Genomic DNA, 13768 nt, shown 5'->3' with positions numbered 1-13768 from the left:
ATGTATCTGCCTCTGTCACCGCCCAGCAGTGCATTTTCACACACTTACCACTCTGCTTAAACAACCTCCCTTATACTTTCCTCTGATCATCTTAAAGTTATGCCTTCTCGTATTATTCACTTCTGCTCTGAGGGAAAGTTGCTGGCTGTCCACTCTACCTGTTCTTGTAATAGCTCTATCAAGTCTCATCCCCTCCTCCATTCCAAAAGAGAAAAGCTCAACTTTTCCCCATAAGACATGGCCTTTAGTCGAGGTAGCATCCTGGCAAGTCTCCTCTGCACCCTCTCCAAAGCTTCCACATCCTTCCTAAAATGGGACAACCAGAACTGAACACAGTTCCCTGAGTGTGGTCTGACCAGAGCTGCAACATTACCCCTTGAACTCAGTGTCTCAACTAATGAAGGCCAACACACCAGACACCTTAACAACCCTATCAACTTCAGTGGCAAATCTGAAAGATCTACTACATGGGCTCCAAGCTCCTTCTGTTCCTCCAGACTATTAAAAATCCTCCCATTAACCCTGAACTCTACTTTGTTCAAAAGGCTAGTATATGCATTAGTGTGCAGATCAGCATGGACAGGCTACCTCTCCAGCGAGTGCGTTAAGCTCAGCTCTTCTCTTCCACCACTTACATACAGAACAACTCGAAAGGCGGCACTCCACTGTGACCAAGGGAGGGGCGCCTGATACACTTTCCCTCCCACGGAGCAGAGGTGGGACGCGGCCAATTGCCCGCCACTCCGTCCTGCTCTGGGCCGCTACTACTGACAAACCAAAGGAGTTACTCAGCACTGTTTGGCAAGTCGAGAAAAGGAGGACATATCTAAAGATCACTGAAAGATACTAAAATCTTAAGACAGTGCAACAAACTGTGTTATACTGAATTACAGAGTTCCAAAGGGTATTTGGAACATGTGGTAATAACCAAACTCACCTAGCCACCCTGACACGCAGAATCTCTTTGTATTTTTTGTCGTGTGCTAGTTACTCTCTATTGATGTAGGCATGCTATAAATTAACCCCTTCAAGACCAATGACAGAAATGCATCTAATATTACAGTGAAAATGCTTGTGTTTGAATAGCACATAGGAAAGGACGTAAGCAACTCAGACTTTTATTTTTCCCCCAATGAGCATCCTCTAAGTCCTGCTTTTACTGAATAAGCATTTCCAAAACAGCAAATATGGCAAAGACTATTTTTTTAAAAGACACTATAATACTCACCACTGTATATAGTCACAATTAATAACTTGTTTGACTGTTATTCACTCAGAACCTAATCGTTCAGAAGGGTCATTTTGTTTTCTGAGTTGCATCACTCTACGATGTTGAGATTCCTCCGCTGTTTTCCACACACACACACACACTGAGCTGTTCACTGGTTAATTATTCATTTACCAACTCAGCTCAAAGCCTATGTCATTAATCTCAGATACTCTAAACTGTCACATTTTTTGTGACTATGGCAGTATTTTGTTCTACACACATGCCTCTTTTTCTGCTTACAGTGCTGAACATTCACACCTCTACACTGCTGGTAGATGTGTACAATACTGTAGACAGACTTTCACAGGAGTGCACTGTACATCAGAAAGAATGGCATTCTGTGTAATCACCGGGCTCAATACCACACCAGGGAATTGAAATATGCTGAGCGGAGTAAATAGTTCTTCAGTCTCCTCCAAAACTGAGCTCCCTTTCTATGAGTTTCTTAACATACTGTATGTTTTCCAATGCACAACACATGAATGAACTGGCTTTTGAAAGGCTGCTTGCAGGTAAGCTGCTGCAAGCACAGAACTGATTCAGACCAAAGAAAGATCTCAGAGCCATTCAGAACCAAACTGAACTGTCGGACCTTCAAGTCTTCTGGGTCTACCAATGAAAGTACCAACTTCCAAGGACTCTACAATTGATATTCGATAGTATGTATTTATTATCATTTGTAGTTTGTATTTACACAGCCTTTCTTGTATCCACCTTAGTCTGTGTGCAGTTTTTCACTGGTTTCACTGTACTTCTTTGTATCTACTGCGAATGCCCGCAAGAAAATAAATCTCAAGGTGACATACATATAAACACTTCCGATAATAAGTTTTCTTTGAACCTTTTAATAAACTAGAACATTTTCCCACTTGATTCTTCCCACATTTCTGTTGCTCATTATCAACCAGTTTTGAGAAGTCGGTTAAGAGAACAGTGGACATCACAAATCCTATCACCCTCCCGGGACTTAAACCGATGTGCACGCTGAAAAAAACCCCGATTTTTACTCTTTACTCATACTTAAGGTGACCTACTGGGTTTTCGGCCCTTTCGGTTTGCAACATCTGCACTTTCTTTTTCTTCGCCACAAACGAGTGTGTCGATCAGGATGCGCGTATTGTTCTCGAGTTCTGACCAGCGTGCTCGCATCAGAAGCAAGGCGGTTCACAGGTCGACGTCCCGGTGGACTCCCCAGCATCAAACTTTTCAGTACAGCTGCGACGGGTGGTTTTTAGAAAAGGGTTCTACGCAGGGAACTAACATTCAGAGCAGAGGGTTCTCTTCGCAGCGTCCCCGTACTTTGCCCAGCGTGGGGCGATCAATGCACCCCGTAACTGGAAGCGCTTGGCAGATACAATGTTAACTTTCTCACTGCCGGGGCAGATCGCGAGCAGCAGACGGCGGTGGGGGAGGGAGGGAGGAAGAGAGCTACGAAATGTTTGCTTATTTGAACGCAACTAATGATTTAGCGCCATTCAGAGGACATGCATTATGTTAAGGTACTTGGAAGTGCTTAACTGGTTTGTATACGCAGCATTTTAAAAATAATCAACTTTTTGCAATGAATTCCGCCCAGAGGCCGATTAGTGAACAAGAACACTGCTCGGCCGCAGCAGAAGCTTCTGCCCACCGCTCGCTGCAACTTTTAATAAACAATTTCACAGAATCTGCAGCAGGAAAGGCGTTCAGCCTGGCTAATATTTTGTCACGTGTTTGTGGCATTTACCCGGGTCGTGCAAAACTTTGACAATTAACTTTGGTTAGAATATTTCATTCTTTCGCTGACAGTGGTCAATACACTCCAACCTGCATGTTAGTCATGGGAAGATTGAAAGGATCTGGAATGGCGAATTGATTTGATTTTGCGTTGTAGGAACACGGCGGACATTCACGAATTCTGAAAGAGGAAGGGGGAGGCAAAACCTGGTAGCAAAGTAATATTAATTTAGTGCGTAATCCGACAGGACAGCCGTGTCTCACACTGCCAGTCGCCGCGAGCAGCTTTAACTTGAAACTTGCAAAAATAAACTGGGAAGTGTCACTGGGTTCGCTGTTCCAGTAGAGACTGCCTCCTCAAACACTTAACTAACAAATCAACGCGGGACCCACAGCCCCCGGTGATCAGGAATCCTCGCCCGGCACTCGCACACCGGAGTTAATCATTGTCCAGTCCTCTTGCAGATGCTCGACAGTCGCACTCTGCAAGGTATTGTTTGTTTATGCGGGAGAGGTGTACGAGTGATGCCAATAAAATCAGTATCAAACGCAGCTCAGAACATTGCCCACGCTGCCGGGCAGCCTAAAAAAAACATCGGCTCTCCGATTACTTAACAGCTTGAATCAAATGAAAAATGATGCACACTTAAAGATTTGACCGCCAATGGTAACTTTATATTCCAGGGTCCTTAGTACAGCGGGTAACCTCTCCCTGCCTGTTGGTTTGCAATCAGTTGGGCTTTAGGAACTAGATCGAACACTGTAAATGTGCACATAAATTCATGTGTGAACGCATTACACGCGGCCACACAGAATCCTCTCCTCGGCTTTCACAAACTACATCTCTCTGCCTTTTCTCAATCTCCCCTTTCCTGTTGGGTCCAGGAAACGTGCAATAATTCCACAGCTCCCTACCTCCTCCACACGCCAGTCTGTTTCCATACATTATATCTTCCTAATTGTTTGATAACTCCCTCCTCAAGGAATACTTCACAGAGCCCCGTGCAAGCAAACGGACTGATCTTGAGAATCTAAGCGAGAGAGAGAAAGAGAAATGACAAAACTAACCTCTTGCCGACCGGTGGTCACAAAAATTTGTGTTTCCAAGTTCAGAAGTGCCTCGGGGTTCCAGCCGGAGGATTCAATGTTTCTCTTTCCTCCAACGATTTTTTAAAAAGTCGATAAAGGCTTGCTCAGTATATTCAGGTCATTTGTAAATCCAGCGTGAAACCCGGCAAAGAAAACTCGGGGCTGCCTGTCAACTCCTGCAGAAATGGCAATTTCTTGTATTCGGTTTAGCAGTCAGTCCACGCCTGAGGTAAACCCAACCTTTCCTTTATGGAGCCTTTTGGCAGTTTAGTGTCTCTGCGTTTACTCTCGTTTGCTTCTCCTTGGGGCTGCTTTTGGACAGAAAGAATCCTCCTCGTATGCCCAGTGCTGCTCTTGTCTTCGAGGAGAGTTCCTGGATTATGAGCTCAGCAGAGTGTATTACTTTGCAGACCGGGGTGGCGGGGGGAGGATGTAACACTGTTCTTCAGAGACGCTGCTCGTCTCCGTCGGTCCCGTGTGTTGCAGTGCTTGACTGGGCTGAGTGTGGAGTGAGAGTGTGTGTGTGTGTGTGTGTGTGTGAAAGCTTGGCTCGTAGACTTGAACTGCCAGCGGAGAGCCAGTGGCAGAGTTAGAGCGAGCGAGAGAGAGAGAGAGAAAATTAAGGGAGATCAGATTTCAGTCTCTGGAGCGCTCTGCAGTGACGCGCAGAGGAAAATTAAGCAGGTTTGTGGGAGAGTAAGAGATTCAAACCACCAACTACAGCGTCGTAGCTCCTCCCTTCATTTGCCGTCGGAGCTGCTCGAAGTTTAGAACAACTGATATAATCAGTTACACTATCTTTTCCAAAAAGAAAGTTTCACTTTGTTCAGCGCTTTCAATTTCTATCTGCGCAGATTCCAATCGCATTATAAACAATGTGGGTTATGCCTGGCATGTCTAGTTTATTCGCAACACTGTTAAAACGGTCTTCCAAGAGGAATAGCAAAGCGGTATTTCTAACCCTGTAAAAGTTGCAAACAACTTTAATAAAGTCCACGCAGAAGTCGTGGAATATTCACTGAAGTAACAGCGCTGAAGGACCTTGAAATCACGCCAAGTTTCCACACTGTATGCAACTGCGGTCAAAATCCGCTCGAAGTTGCGCCGGTTGCATCACAGTGCGAGTTTCCGCTAACATTACAGTCGCAAACGTTAAAATGCCACTAACCAGCAATGTCGCAACAAAAACGTTTCCTTCTGTTTCTTCCAAGTATTTACGAGAAGCGATTGCTAGAAATGGCTCTAAACACTAAAATCAAGTAGTTTTAATGAAAGCATCTGCCACTTCAGTTGGGAGCAAGTCGATTAAACATCACTTGAAAATATTTCAACTATACAGAATGAATTGGACCTTGATTCTGTATAAAATATAACTGATAAACGGTTGAAGTGTATTGCACCCACGTCTGAAACTTGACTTATTTTAAGTGCGCTGGTTGTGTGCGAATTGCGGTGTTAGAACTGGTCTAAACGAACGGAAACTTGACGCTGGGGCTTCAGGTCTCCGCATCAGTGTAATGAAATGCACAACTTGCTGTGCAGATTAATAACTGCAATAAAAATGATAAGCTTTTCCAGTTTAGCTGTTAGGATTTATCCTGAAAGAAAAATCGTGTTGCAGCCACTTTATGTAAGAAACTTCTACAAACCCCGCAAGTGTGGAGTGGCAGTTCGGTATAGATTGATAACGCTCAAATGGCAGAGTGTTTTCACATCGACTATTAACACAGCACATACTGATGCAAGCGATGCTGACGTAGCTCCTGATATACCGCTGCTGTTGACTCTTCAAGTGCTTATTCAAGCTCACCTGCTGATATACATCAGTTTCCATCATGCCGGCTGATGAGTCCATTGTGTGGTGATGTAATTATAGAATAAAAATCAGATTTAATATCATTGGCACATGCCACGAAATGTGTTCTTTTGCAGCAACAGTATATTACTTTACATAGTAATAAAAATTATAAATTGCATTAAGTTTATATACAAAAAGAAAATTAAATAAGTGGTGCAAAAAGGGAGGGAAAATACTGAGGTAGTGTCTGTGGGCTCATTGTCCATTCAGAAATCTGACTGCAGAGGGAGAGAAGCTGTTCAAGGCTTCAGGCTCCTGTGTCTACTCCTGGATGGTGGCAACGAGAAACGGGCAAGGCCTGGGTGACGGGATCCTTAACGATGGATGTCGCCTTTCGGAGTCACCTCCTGTCAAAGGTGCCCTCAACGCTGGGGAGGCTATGACGGAACTGGCAGAGTTTACAACTTTCTGACCCTGTGTAGTGGCCCCTCCATACAAGACAGTGATGTACCAGGGAGAATGTTCTCCCTGGTGCAGTACATAACAGGTTACATAAAATAGATAAAGGAAGATTAGCACCCCTCAGATCCCTTGCAGGACAACCTCTGTGAAGCGTGCCAGCCAGCAGATGATCTATTTGTTATTGAAGTTGGTCAAGGGATGGATATCAGGCTGGGAGAATGGCACCCTTCATTACTGAGCACATCTACAAGGAGGAGCCCCAGCATCCAGACCATGCTGCCATCAGGAAGGAGGTACAGGAGTTTTAGGACCCACACCAACAGGTTCAGGAATAGTTATTGCCCCACAACCACCATGCTCCTGAACCAGCGTGGACAACTTCACACACCTCAATACTGAACTGATTCCACATCCTATGGACCTGCTTTCACGGACTCTACAACTCATGCTCTCAATATTATCTGTTACGTATTCTATTATTTGCCCAGTTTGTCTTCCTTTGCATGTAGGTTGTGTGTCGTTTGCACATGACTTTGTGTGTAGTTTTTCATCTGTGTCTCTTTGTACCTACAGTGAATTCCCACAAGTGGAAGAATTTCAGGATAGGATGTATATGGTGACATGTAGTGTATGTAGTTTGAAAATAAATTATTTTGAAGTTTGAATCATTGAGGTGTACTAGACAGAAGGGCTGAAAGTCAGCTGCACAGAACTCCCTCTGTATGCCTGCCACTTAAATAATAGTTTTCCCTGGCTGGTATTGTGCCTACTGAGAGATCACCCATTATTGTCAATGCCTGCTGATATGTCATTTCTACATGGTTACGCTTAGGAAAGGTTTGGGGACATAGTATAACTTTGAACATACAGTATCTCACACTGCTCTTGTGTGCCTCTTAGTGGCAAGAGCAGCCGAGGAGAGAGTTCTCTTCGAACCTATTCAACCAGAAAATGGTGAGCAGCACAGAAAGACAGGAAGCCGGAGTAAGGAAGGGAGGGACGAGAAGAATGCAACCACCCATTATGCTTTAAACAAGCTCATCGTTTTTTCTTTTAAAACATTTTGCCAGCGAACAATATCTTTTGAACAGCTCAAGGAGCTGTTGAACTTTGCAGCTCTTTTTCTTCCACGGTTATACTTTCAGATTCCTCTATCAATGAGGGGGAAAGTATCGCAGAGCACTCGGTACCTGCCTTGAAATATAATGGAAGCTGTTTCACCAATCATTATTTCATAAATTACTAATGATGATTAACATGGTTATATTTATGCCACAGTTATCAAACTGTATTAAAACTACCCCTGAATTGTAAATATTCAAGTGTCCATACCTATCAGGTGGATAAGAGAATCTGAACACTGTACAATGTGCAATTTATTCCGACATACAGTGAGGAATAGGCCCAGTAACCCATTTATTTAATATTAGCCTAATCGTGGAACAATTTACAAGAACTAACCTGTAGGTTTTTGGGAGGAAACCCACGTGGCCACGGGGAGAACATACAAACTCCCTACAGACCACGCTGGAATTGAACTCCGAACTCCCGAGGTGTAATAGTGTCGTGCTAACCACTACAGTACCGCGGCCTCCCATTCAAGTCAAAGTAAAACTCACAGTAAAACAGATTGTAACTGGCATCACTGTTCCTCAAAGTCAAGGCAAATGGGCTCTCCACTCTGCAAATCAAACACTCCTCGAGGAGACTTGTTTGCAGCATTAGGCTGAGGAGGAGAGGCATTCAAGCAACTGCATTCGTTCAAACAACTCATTCCCTTTTCACTTAAACATTTCAGTGAAAAGACCTAGACCCAGTCTTACCCCAGTGTGGCCAATAATAAAATTGGCTGACAATTTTTAAATCCAGATACAGTAGTGCTTTTTTTTGGAGGGAGAATGAGAAAAAATGAATGAATGTGGTTTAATTTCCCTGTACTTTTCTTTGTCAAAGTACACAATGAGCAAAGCCTAATTAGCCAGACTACTGTGAGCAGACAGTGTCTTTCCCTGCAGATGAAGGGGGTGCGTGAGATGGCAATACCATCAACAGAGAGGGAGTGAGAGGGGAGAGTGTCACAAACAGCTTGACATTAAAATCCTGAGCTGCCATCAAATGACAGCTTTACAGGCCTCCCAACAATGAAAAGAAGCTTTGCATTAATGGACAGATTGATGAGCCTAATTTAGGCTGCTCCGCTTCTCTGACCCCCCCTGCCGCTCCGGCGAGCATTGGCCCTCTTCTTTCTTTCCCCCTTCGACATTATTCCGGCGGCTGAATAAACTTATCAGCCACAGTAACTCCATTCTGAGGACTGAGAAACACCTTTGTGACACCCACAGAAGAAAGGCACTACTTTGCAAGACAAAAGATTGCCATAATCTCCTCATTGTCCCTCATTAGGATGGCAGAAGCTGCCTAATTGGAAAGTTATAGGATCCAACTAATACTCCTTAAATTAACCTGGTGAGTAATAAAGAAATCTCCCTCAACCCAAATACATATGTGACAGGGTTAACGCATACTCATTGTTTGTAAACTCCACACACCCCTATCCTCTCCATCACTCTTTTCGCTCTGCCTGAAGCCAAGCGATTGAATTTTAGGTGATTTTACATTATGCAAGCAGCTGATGACTCATAAGCATAAATTAACTGGCTGCCACCCGACCAACAATCCAGGACAATAAAGAAAGAACTTGTCTTTACATATCACCTTATTAAATACACGGGACATCACAAAACACTAAAAGAGTCTTGCGTTTGATAAACAAAGCACCCACATAATGCACAGCGAAATTCCACAAGTAAAATTTGATCAGCCTGTGTTATTCTGAAAGCCACGGCACTCGAAAACAAGGCATCATGTTTTAGAATCCAATTTAACAGTCCAAGTTTAATATATCATGCAAATGACAGCATCATTCTCTCTCATTACTTCGCTGTGCTTTCTGCATAGATTACATTCTGATGTCCCGGAGTGGGTCTTGAACTCAGGACATTTATAATTCAGAGGGAAAGAGGCTCCCAATTAAGTCAAGATGACATGCAAGCTTCTTGTAAAGGCTTGGTTGATGGCTCAACATTCATTCAGTAACAATTCATCAAGTTCAATCATCAGTTTGTACTGAATACCTTGTCATTTGTAAGTTGTGCCCGGAGGGACACAACACAGAAACAAACCCTTTGGCCCATCAAATCTGTGCTGGCCATGAACCATGCTTTCACACAAACCCGAATTTTATGTCATTTTTTTAATTTTCCCCCAGGTCAATCACTCAGTTACACAATGGGGGAGGGGTGGGGGGATTGACAGTAGCCTCCAAATGTGCACACCTTTATGATGTGGGAGGAAACCAGAGCACCTGGAGAAAACCAAGAGGTTATGTAGAGAATGTGCATCCTGACGCTGCCTGAGTTCCTCCAGTATTTTGTGTGAGTTACTCTGGATTTCCAGCAACTGCAGAATCTCTGCCTAGTCCTGCTCTTTGATCCATCAGCTCACGTCGCAAAAAAATAACATGGTTATATTCAGAGTTTTTAATTTTTGCAACCACTCAAACTGTAAAGGGAAGGGGTTTCTAGAGAGTGACCTGTTTCAGAATCATCTGGGGGAACCAGCCCTAGTTATACAATGCTAAATTTCGAAGCAGAGTGAGTTAGGCAGAGAACATTTACAGTCACACTGTGGGAAATATTCGAGGAAGTGTTTTGTATGAGTAAAATGATTAGAGAGATTGCATTTGTAAAGTTAATGAAGTATGAGGGATTAACAAACTAAAAGGGTTACACAAGGGAAAGTGGAAATCCAGCATGAGGGAAATTTAAAAGATGCAGAGAAGATACGCGAGATCAGAATGGGAATATGATAAGCCCTGCAAGATTACTTCAAAAGATTTTATAAATCTGTTAGGTGTGAGTGGTAATGTGGCAGTGAGTCCATTACAGATTGATTCAGGAGAGAATGGTTGGCTTGTTTACTGAAAACTTCGCACCTGTTTCCACAGAGGAGGAAGGGACAAAATACCGGTGGTACATTGCCGCCCGAGGGCCAGGGCTTGGCACTTCCAGTCGAGATCCCTGGAAAAGAACCAGGAGTGGAAATACCGGATTATGCTCCTGTTCTAATTCCGGACTGTAGAGCGTTGACTTCTATTTTGGCCGAGACGCTATTACAGCTTTGGGCTTTCGGAGTTCAGAGTTCAATCGCGGTGTGGGCTGTAAGGAAGTTGTATGTTCTCCCCATGATTGTGTGGATTTCCTCTGGGTGCTCTGGTTTCTTTCCACAGTCCAAAGGCGTATGGGTTGGTAGCTTAATTGTTCTGTAAATTGTCCTGGGATTAGACTAGTGTTAAACAGGTGGGTTGCTGGGTGCTGTAGTTCATTGGGCCAGAAGGGCCTGTTCCGCACTCTACCTCTAAATAAATAAACAGATACTTAGCTAAACACTTGGATTCCATCAACTGCAACCAATGCATTTTGTTTTCACCTTGATATCAATCAACCATCTGAAATGTAATCCCCTTTATAATTAATCCAATATGCAACATATTAAACTGTTCAGGTATCTACGGAGCAGTTTGAATTTTAAGGAATCTTCTTCTTCTCAGCCAGTCTCTTGGCGTTGAGGACTTCTGAGAACTCAAAGATGCTTGTGGTGAGTTCTTTTGATGTGGGTCTCCAGTGCACATCAACTATCACACGATTTGGACAGAACATGGTCTTGGTCCAATGGTAGGGGATCTAGGACAATTGGAGACCAGCCTCTATGGTACAGACTTAGTGCACACTTTATATGGACACATTCACTAAGCACACACATATGCATACAATCCGATCACACAAAATCCAATCACGTACACATATACCTATGCATTCTGATTACATACATAGGCACGTTATCTTCTTCACATTCCCTTCTTTGATCCCTTTTCTTCACATTGGCCCAATCCACTCAGCCTGCTCCTTTCCTCCGACTCTCCACCTTTACCTAACTGCCCCTTCCATGGGGCAAGAATCACTCATCATCCAAGGGTTATTGGGAATCTCTCTTCATAAAGACCCATTCTTCTGCCGAGGGGCATCAAATGAGTTGCTTATAGAAGGGACAAGTGAAAAAAGGTGAACAGAATAGTGGTACAGTGCCTTCAGGAGAGACAGATGAAGGAGTAAGCTGGCAAAGAAACAAGCACTGATGGGTTGCTGGACTGTTGTGATGCTTGTGAAGGCTGTTCGAGGTCTGAATAAACTGATGTGGGTTTTAACATTCTCTGATGCAACAGGAATCACCTCCTTCACCTTAAATACACAACACAGAAGCTCAGCACAAGCCTCTGCTTAGACCATTTCTAACTGGGTCTTGTACTTGGTCATGAGTTGGGGAGTTGAGAATTAATGGCCACATGGCAGTGAATCTGAAAGGCTGGGTTCCTCACTCTTTCCTGCCTTTCACCTCTGAAAGTTCATGCCTCTATGTAGCACCATCAACATATACTGTAAACACTTAGGTCATTAATGTCCGGGTAGAAAAGCAAGCAGGGCTTGACCTGGGAGAGAGTACAGACAGCAAAAATTCAGACACACTGATCCCAAGCGTAGGGGGAGGACCAGGAGAGCACTGGAACTGATGGGGACTGGAGTGGAGCATAGTGTGAGGGGATGGGGGCTGGGTTGTTCTTTGGTGGAGCTGGCTAGTGTAATGGAGATGGAAGCTGTACTTGTCTCCAATTATGTGGTGAAATACCAATGGAATTAGCTTCAAATATGCAATGTCAAATGAAAGCATTGATTGAGTTTCTGTGCGTGTCTTCATTTTAGTCTACTGGTACAGAAGTTATGTGGAACTGGTTATGCAGGTTAGATCTTCTTACGGGTGCAACTGGTTTCAATGTCTGGATCCTGTCAGGTCACACAATGATTTAATGACACTCTTAAAGCAAAAATTTGGGCATGTATTTATGAAATTCCTTGGGAGCATCACAGAACACATCTCAGCACAAGCACCAGCAAAAAAAAAATGCTTGCTTAGGCACCAACACGTTGAAGAATTCCTTCCAGAAGTTGGCTTATGGAAGGTTATGGTCATGGACATTTACTGCTGGCCATGGGATTAATTCATGCTAAAAATAGGGCTCTAATGTGGCCAAAGAAAAGACTACCTTCATTGTCATTTAGAACCCCAAAATAACTGGTGGAAACTTCCATGAAGTACAGGATAATTGAGGGTAAAAAGACTTGGCATATCCCTGTCCACCCTCATCAACCTTTATCAAGGCACCATAGAAAGCATCATATCTGGTTACATCAAAGTTCAAAGTCAAATTTATTATCAGTGTACATACATGTCACCACACACAACCCTCAGTTTCTTCTTCTCAGGCATGGCAATTGCTCTGCCAGTGACCACAAGAAACTGCAGCGAGTCCTGGACACAGCGCAGCACGTCATGGAAACCAGCCTCCCCTCTACGGACTCAGTCTTGCTGCCTCAGTAAAGCAGCCAGCATCATCGAAGTACCCACTCACCCACACCAATAATCTCTCCTCTCACCTCTTCCATGAAGCAGAAGATATAAAATCCTGAAAACAAGTATCACCACTCCATCCTGCTGTGATAAGAACAGAGGAAATAGGAGCAGGAGTCAGCCTTCTGGTCTGGTGAGCCTGCTCCTCTCATTTCAATAAGATCATGGCTGATCTGACAGTGGACTCAGCTCCATCTACCTGACCTATCCGCATTACCCTTAATGCTGTGTCTTAAATATATTTAATAAGACCATAACATACAGGAGCCGAATTAGACCATTTGGCCCATCAAGTCTACTCTGCCATTTCATCATGGGTGATCTAATTTTCCTCTGAGCACCAATCTCCTGCCTTCTCCCCGCATCCCTGACCAATCAAGAATCTATCAACCTCTGCCTTAAATATCCATAAAGATTTGGCTTGTAGCTTGATAAGCAGCCTCATGTGTGGCACCTTGTCAAAGGCCTTCTGAAGATCCAAGTACACAAGATCAACTTTTGACTTTCCTGTTTGTTGTTTCTTCAAAGAACTCCAACAGATTTATCAGCCAAGATTTTCCCTTGAGGAAACCATGCTGACTAGAGCCTATTTTATTACGTGCCTCCAAGTACCTTGAGACCTCATTCTTAATCATTGACTCCAACATCTTCCCAACTACCGAGGTCTGAATAACTGGCCTATAGTTTCCTTTCTTCTGCCTCTCTCCCTTCTTGAAGAGTGGAGGGACATTTGCAATTTTCCAGTCGTCCAGAACCATTTCAGAATCTAGCAATTCTTGAAAGATCATTACTAAGGCATCCATAATCTCTTCAGCCACCTCTTTCAGAGCCCTGGGGTGTACACCATCTGGTCCAAGCAACTCATCTACCTTCCGACCTTTCAGTTTCCCAAGGACTCTCTCTCTAGTAAT

General features: G+C 43.7%; 1 protein-coding gene across 8 annotated transcripts in view; it reads right to left on the bottom strand.

Moving 5' to 3' along the window:
* Nucleotides 1-13768, bottom strand: part of LOC140726206 (fibroblast growth factor receptor 3-like) — a 271549-nt gene that overhangs the window by 124001 nt on the left and 133780 nt on the right. For 2 of the 8 annotated variants that reach the window (XM_073042265.1, XM_073042266.1), the window contains exon 1: nt 2305-2437. The exons of 2 other annotated variants lie outside the window; for them this stretch is intronic. In XM_073042265.1, coding sequence (XP_072898366.1) covers nt 2305-2334 — 30 coding nt within the window. In that variant the 5' untranslated portion in view covers nt 2335-2437. Of the gene's footprint in view, nt 1-1228; nt 1434-2304; nt 2438-4054; nt 5130-13768 lie in introns of those variants that run through there. 4 more of the 8 variants (XM_073042268.1, XM_073042269.1, XM_073042270.1 and 1 more) reach the window with 3 other exon arrangements.

This window comes from Hemitrygon akajei, chromosome 4 (genome assembly GCF_048418815.1).
Source record: "Hemitrygon akajei chromosome 4, sHemAka1.3, whole genome shotgun sequence".
NCBI lineage: Eukaryota > Metazoa > Chordata > Chondrichthyes > Myliobatiformes > Dasyatidae > Hemitrygon > Hemitrygon akajei.
This window is presented reverse-complemented; position numbering and strand designations above follow the sequence as displayed.